The 7,976-nt window shown below is 41.9% G+C and overlaps 1 protein-coding gene across 1 annotated transcript; it reads left to right on the forward strand.

Moving 5' to 3' along the window:
- The first annotated feature begins 1,950 nt into the window (after window positions 1-1,950).
- Window positions 1,951-3,969, forward strand: LOC149138106 (uncharacterized). Its single transcript, XM_089450254.1, has one exon. The coding sequence runs from the start codon at window positions 1,951-1,953 to the stop codon at window positions 3,967-3,969; it is 2,019 nt and encodes a 672-aa protein (XP_089306380.1).
- Window positions 3,970-7,976: the final 4,007 nt, after the last annotated feature.

Consider the following 7,976-nt stretch of genomic DNA (forward strand, 5'->3'; position numbering starts at 1 on the left):
GGATTGTTCCAATGCCACCTTGGGAACTAAGTAAATAAAAAGTTCAAAATATTTTTGGAGAAGCAAGCGCTAGAGTATATCAGTGTTAACTAGAAGAACGAGTCAAGATAGCAGCCTAGTAGAAGTACGAGTAAATTTTCAGAAGAAAAAAATCGAATAAATGCTGTCAAATCTACATTCTTGGTTGTTTCTGGCTGTATTTTTTATTAATTTTTAATGAGTGAGTGACCCTGTTTCCTTGGATTTTCTGAGAGCTGCCCCTTTTTGTGGTAATTTCCTTGATGTTGCGTTTGACTAATTGATCATTTTGAAATTAATGATGTTTGTTCATTTTGGTTTTCTGCAGGCTGGTGCGCATCTCCCCTAGTTACTGCATTAATGCACAACCTTTTAATAAATCTCCTGCTTATGTTCTTCAACTTCAGAGTAATTCTGGATGCCAATGCAGTTTATCTTACCATCGGGGGTTTGGGATCATCACAATATTGGGTTTCAAATTCCCTGCGAAAGGAAGAAAGCTCCGACCCAGTCAAGGTGAGCACAGTGACAATTACTTTCTTTGGGGATTACAGAGTTATATAAGTATAAAATATGTTTTTAGAAAGGTTCTTTGGGTTCACCTTCTACGGATTGAGTTTTCTTTTCAAAATATTTAAATTATAGATGAGGCACCTCCTGAAATTTAAGAATGAAACCTTTAACATGTCATGAAATTTAAGAATGAAACCTTAAATGCCATTGATAAAACATTCAGAAAAATAGATGATTGAGATTGTTCCTTATCCTTATTATCAGACTTGCATTGGTAGGTAATTAAAATTTGCCCAGTACCATATTTTGTAATTATGTTGTTGAGAGAAATTGTACAATTCTATTATAAAGGCTATTCATTTATCTTTCACCATTTTAACTAGTTTTTAAAATGTTAAATTTTAAAAAGTTTTTAATTTTTATTGAAATCACTCATGAGTTTTAGGTGCTAATTAACTTAGTTTTTAAAATATAAAATATATATGTAGTATTTAAATTTTGGATATTAATATTTTATTTTATATTTTCGGTTAAAATCATTGTAAGTGTTTTTACATTTGGATTTATTCATTTATTTATTTTAAATATATATTTGACTAGATATTATAACATTTTTTCAAATTTCTCCAAAACAAAATTACAAATTGTATATGATGCATAGCATTATATAGTCATTGAATTTGGTGAATAATTTTTATGTCTTAATTTAGTGACAAGAAGATATGATGCAGGAGGATCCGAGCCAGAGGATGATGAGCTGTCAGATAGCACGTTGATGGTGCTGAGACACCTTGAGCTAGCAGATCAGCGCAAAGATGGAAGGAAACATTGATTTTTCCCTAATTGGGGGAAGTTTGAGTGTGCTTCGGTATTTTGGCCATAACTTTGGCTACAAGTATCGGAATCACGCATATGACCCCAATCCGGAAAGCTCTTTTCAGCGCGCACGTTGTGGCCACCCAGCTACGCTCGGTGGGCATCGTTTTCGACCTCAAATTCCACCGCTTTCCTTTCCAAATCCTTAATTTTAGTTTTTCTTTTCCTTTTATGGTAATTTTTCGTTTATCGTTTAGGAAGTGATTTTGACCCGATTTGGGCCAGATTTTTGGCAGACTATTTCTTTTGGCATGTATTTAATTTTTGGCGTGATTATTGGGATTTTGCCAATTTTGGTAAAATTCCCTATTGGACGAATTTTAGCTATATAGCCCGGCTTGTGGGCTAGGGTTTGGACAATGCTGGGATAATTGATAATTCTCATTGATATCAGAGACGTTTTCTCTGTATTTTGGGCGTTCTCTTGTTTCTTTCCTGTAAATTGTTGGTAGAAACTAGCCTACAGAATAATCTCTATTCTGTCCGGCGTCAGTTGGTATCAGAGCTTCAGCATCTTCCTGGGGTGCGAGTTCATCAGTTTCAATGGCTGGTGGTCGTGGTCGTGGTCGTCGTGGGCAGGTTCTGAATGAGGAAGTCCCGCACCATGATCGTAGCGTTCAGGATGTGATGATTGAGGATTTGCAGAGACAAGTTGCAGAGTTAACCCAGCGTCTAGCGGCGCAGGAATTCGGTAATCGTGAGATGGAGGATCACGATTCTGATTCTGACTCCAGTTTCGTGAACCCGTATCACAATCATGCCCTATTCCAGGAGCATCGTGGTCGGGAGGATCGTCATGGAGACCTCGGTTTCAGAGTGAATCTGCCCGAGTTTTCTGGTACGTTACAGGCTGATGGATTTATTGATTGGTTGAATGAGGTTGAACGTATTTTTTATTATAAAGAAGTCCCAAATCGTGTAAAAGTGAAACTGGTCGCCATCAAACTCAAAGGCAGAGCATCTGCGTGGTGGGAGCAGTTGAGACGTTCACGGGAAAGGCAGGGCAAGGCCAAGATTACTGATTGGGAGAAGATGAAGAAGAAGTTGAAGGGTCACTTCCTTCCTCTCGGCTACACCCAATCCTTGTTCCAGCGACTTCATTCGTTGAGACAGGGCCCGAGATCAGTTGATGATTACACGGAGGAGTTCTATCAATTGATAGCCCGGAACGATTTATCTGAGACAGAAGAGCAGATGGTGGCGTGGTATTTGGGGGGTTTACGTCAGCCCCTGCAGGATGCCCTCAGCCTTCACTCACTGTGGACCGTTTCTGAAGCATATCAGCATGCACTTGCTGTGGAGAAACAACAAAATAGGAGGCCAGTGATCAGAAGCGATCAGAGCAGTCGACCAGTTTGCCCTCAAGAAGCCCGTCCTACCCAGCAGCCACCGCAGGGTAATTCTAACCCTAGTATTAAATGTTTTAGATGTGGTGAACAGGGACATATAGCGACTAATTGCAGGAAGCCTGCCAGTCAGAAGGGCAAAAATCTCCTGATTGGGGATGACATGGTAGACGAAACTGAGGAGATTGGAGAGCCTGTGTTTGATGATGATGATGACGAGGGTGATGTACTGTATGGAGATGGACATGAGACTCTGGTCGTTCGCAAGAGTCTACTGACTCCCAAGGATGATTCAGGGGACGATTGGTTGAGGACCAATATTTTTCACACAACCTGCACAGTTGCAGATAAAGTCTGCAAGATGATCATTGACAGTGGCAGTTGTGAGAACGTGGTGTCTAAAGAGGTTGTCCAGAAACTGCAGTTGAAGACAGATCGCCATCCCAAGCCGTACAAGTTGTCATGGCTGAATAAGGGCAGTGAGGTAAAAGTAGATAGGCGATGCTTAGTGTCTTTTTCGGTCGGTAGAAAATATTTTGATAATGCTTGGTGCGATGTAGTGTCTATGGATGCTTGTCATATATTGTTAGGCAGGCCTTGGCAGTATGATCGCAGTGTTGTGCATGATGGACGGAAGAATACTTATTCCCTTAGCATCAAAGGGAAGAAGATAGTGTTGGCACCTCGACGGGAAGGAACCACTCCTACCCCGGTGGCCAATAATAATCACCTGCTTTCTATGTCCAGGTTCTTAGTTGAGATGGAGCATGGAGACGTGGTCTATGCATTACTGCCTTGTGGGAATAGTGCAACGGACGTGACTACAGATTTACCAGCAGAGGTGCAGCAGCTGCTAGCAGAGTTTTCTGACCTAATGCCAGAGGATCTCCCTCCTGGGTTACCACCTATGAGAGATATTCAACATCAGATAGACCTTATCCCGGGGTCGAGTCTGCCTAATCGACCGGCATACTGCCTCAGTCCTAAGGAATCTGAAGAGTTGCAGCGACAGGTGGAAGAGTTGTTGGAGAGGGGCTACATCCGTGGGAGTATGAGCCCATGTGCAGTTCCTGCCCTGTTAGTGCCAAAGAAGGATGGCTCCTGGCGTATGTGTGTAGACAGCAGAGCCATCAACAGAATTACAGTGAAGTACAGGTTTCCAATTCCCCGCCTGGATGATATGTTAGACCAGCTGTCCGGTTCTAAGGTCTTCTAAAAAATTGACCTTAAGAGCGGATACCACCAAATCAGAATCAGGCCTAGAGATGAGTGGAAGACAGCGTTCAAAACGCAGCATGGGTTGTACGAGTGGATGGTCATGCCTTTTGGACTGTCCAATGCGCCCAGTACTTTTATGAGGTTTATGCATCAGGTTCTACGACCTTTCATGGGGAAATTCATGGTTGTCTACTTCGACGACATCCTCATTTACAGCCAGACATGGGTGTCACACTTTGACCACCTCCGTGCAGTTTTTGATATGCTGAGGACGGAGCGCCTGTTTGTCAATCAGAAGAAGTGTTCCTTCTTCACTACTTCTGTCACTTTCCTTGGTTTTGTGGTGTCTACTGATGGTGTTCAGGCAGATCAGTCGAAGATAGATGCGGTCTTGGAATGGCCCAAGCCAAAGACCTTGCATGATGTCAGAAGTTTCCATGGATTGGCATCCTTCTACCGCAGGTTCATCAGAAATTTCAGCACTCTGATTGCTCCTATCACAGAGTGCCTCAAGGGTCGTGATTTCCAGTGGTCTGAGGAGGCAGATGCCAGTTTTCAACTGGTCAAGCAGAAGATGACAGAGGCACCAGTTTTGGCACTTCCAAATTTTGAGAAGGTGTTTGAGGTAAACTGTGATGCATCTGGAATTGGTATTGGTGGTGTTCTGAGTCAGGAAGGGCATCCCATAGCTTTTTCAGTGAAAAGCTATCTGGATCAAAGAAGAATTACTCCACCTATGATCTGGAGTTCTATGCCATAGTTCAGTCCCTGAAGCATTGGCGTCACTATCTAGTACAGAGGGAGTTCATTCTTATCACAGATCATGAGGCCCTGAAGTACATCAATGGCCAACACAAGCTGAGTAGGCGGCATGCCAAGTGGGTGGCGTACTTACAGGAGTTCACATTTACACTGAGACACCAAGCCGGGAGCCTGAACCGAGTCGCAGATGCCCTGAGCCGTCGCACGTTACTCCTCACCACCATGAGCACCAGAGTTGCAGGGTTTGAGACATTCACTGATATGTATGCAACGGATCCTTCCTTTGGGAGGATATTTCAGGAGGTAACAGATGGTAAACGACATGATTTTGTTGTGCATAATGGTTATCTGTTTCGAGGATTACAGTTGTGCATTCCAGATTTCTCACTCAGGCAGCAGATTATCAGTGAACTTCATAGCGAGGGTCACTTTGGGCGAGATAAGACTTTGGCCTTGATATCTTCTGATTATTATTGGCCCAAGTTGACCAGTGATGTGGCCCATTATGTGGAGCGTTGTTATGTGTGTCAGCGGTCCAAGGGAGTTCTCACTAATGCGGGCCTGTACACTCCTTTACCTGTTCCTGAAGGCCCTTGGTTTGATGTCAGTATGGACTTCATGCTGGGTTTGCCCCATACACAACGGGCCTCAGATTCCATTTTGGTTGTGGTTGACAGGTTTTCCAAGATGGCCCATTTTGTAGCTTGCAGGAAGACAATGGATGCTGCCCGGATCGCCCATCTTTACTTTAGGGAAATTGTGCGATTACATGGTGTTCCTCGATCAGTCACTTCAGATCGTGACACCAAGTTTATTAGTCATTTCTGGAGGAGTTTATGGGAGAAGCTGGGGACACAGTTGAATTTCAGCAATGCCTACCACCCCCAGACGGATGGTCAAACCGAGGTGGTGAACCGGAGTTTGGGCAACCTTTTGAGGTGTTTGGCAGGAACTAAGCCCAAGCAGTGGGATTTGGCATTACCTCAGGCAGAGTTCGCATATAACCGGTCGAAGAACAGAACCACAGGACTGAGCCCATTTGAGATTGTTTATGGTTAGAATCCATCCAGGGTGCTGGACTTAGCTCCTATTCCACGAGTAGGTCGTCTGAACCCTAAGGCAGATGAGATGGCTGAACATCTTAGGAGCATACATGAGCAGGTGAAACTGGCCATTCACGAGAGCAATGCCAAGTACAAGGCTCGAGCAGACAGTCATCGTCGTCAGGTACTTTTTGATGTTGGTGATTTTGTTTGGGCAGTATTAACTCGTGATCGCTTTCCTGTTGGGGAGTATAATAAGCTTAAGGAGCGGAAGATTGGACCCTGTGAGATACTGCAGAAGATCAATGATAACGCCTACAGGTTGCGCCTCCCTAGTCATTTGAGGACTTCTGATGTATTTAATGTGAAGCACCTGAGTCCTTGTTTTGGGGATCCCGATGACACTACTGTGAACTCGAGGACGAGTTCTTTCCAACCCGGGGCGACTGATGCAGGAGGATCCAAGCCAGAGGATGATGAGCTGTCAGATAGCACGTTGATGGTGCTGAGACACCTTGAGCTGGAAGATCAGCGCAAAGATGGAAGGAAACATTGATTTTTCCCTAATTGGGGGAAGTTTGAGTGTGCTTCGGTATTTTGGCCATAACTTTGGCTACAAGTATCGAAATCGTTCATGTGACCCCAATCCGGAAAGCTCTTTTCGGCGCGCACGTCGTGGCCACCCAACTACACTCGGTGGGCGTCGTTTTCGACCTCAAATTCTACCGCTTTCCTTTCTCAATCCTTAATTTTAGTTTTTCTTTTCCTTTTGTGGTAATTTTTCGTTTATCGTTTAGGAAGTGATTTTGACCTGATTTGGGCTAGATTTTTGGCAGACTATTTCTTTTGGCGTGTATTTTAATTTTTGGCATGATTATTGGGATTTTGCCAACTTTGGTAAAATTCCCTATTGGACGAATTTTAGCTATATAGCCCAGCTTGTGGGCTAGGGTTTGGACAATGCTAGGATAATTGATAATTCTCATTGATATCAGAGACGTTTTCTCTGTATTTTGGGCGTTCTCTTGTTTCTTTCCTGTAAATTATTGGTAGAAACTAGCCTGCAGAATAATCTCTATTCTGTCTGGCGTCAAGATAGTAGTTGTTTACCTTTTATAAAATTTATAAGTATCCCTCCACTTAGAAATTCTCATGTACATCTCAAAATATCATTACAAAAAGTTAAAAAAAAAATACCTCAATAAATAGTCATGTGATTCAAAAAAAATTCTTAGACCCAAGGGTTAAAAAAATATTTGTGTTGCTAGCTTTCTTTTTGTGATTTCAAATGTGCCTTCATTAATATCCAATCGAGCCTTATACAAGGGCATCTGGTTCTATATTCTGGTGCCTGTAGAGGTGATCAAAGGAAATCTGAGTATAGTGAGGAATTTGTTGTTGTATTTTCTAAAAAATTGGAGAGAAAATATAATTGTGGATTCTTGCAATTCATTTTACCCAATTAATGAAATTTTGAAAGTTCGCATAGCAATAAATGGAGGAGATTCATGTGAGGTACAATCTAAGTAATAATTTAAGAACAAAATTCCATCTTAATTGTTTGAAACATAACCAATATTTGTAGAGAAAGTTACGGAAAATGTTAGAAGAAGCTTAACAATTCCACTGGCTCCTCCTAGATAGGGGCTCTTTTGTGCCGCCTCATCAAAGAATGCCCAAGTTGTGCATGTTTGTATTTATGTCACATGAGGATGATGAAAATGTAAAACAGGTTCCTGACAAGAAATAATTTGTGTAATGGCTAGGTTTTGAATAACAATCTTGGTTGTAGAAGTAGATTTATCTTTGAAGATCGGTTGGTTTCTTTCCAACTAGATTCCCCAACAAAAATTAACGAAATGGCCTTGTGGTGGGATTAGATCTCTCACCATTATAGGGGTATATTTTGAAAATTCTGTCATATTAACAACTTTTTATTAACACAAATATTGATATTTTTTTTCTTTCTAAAAATGAAATGCAAAAATATTACACCATTGTCAATTGAAACTTAATTTTTTTCAATGCTTTTCATTCTAGAAAAATGGCATGAATATATGCCATTCTAATTTGAAATTAAGACCAGCCCTTCAAATTTAATCAGTTAATCACGGCAACTGAGGTATAAGAATTTCCACTTGCCTAGGAGGGCGTGCAGTTTTAATCTCTCGAGGTTCTCCTAGAAAGACTTAGGCCGAAT

Source organism: Pinus tabuliformis, chromosome X (genome assembly GCF_031772625.1).
Source record: "Pinus tabuliformis cultivar Carrire ecotype Pingquan chromosome X, CPIR1, whole genome shotgun sequence".
Classification (NCBI taxonomy): Eukaryota; Viridiplantae; Streptophyta; class Pinopsida; order Pinales; family Pinaceae; genus Pinus; species Pinus tabuliformis.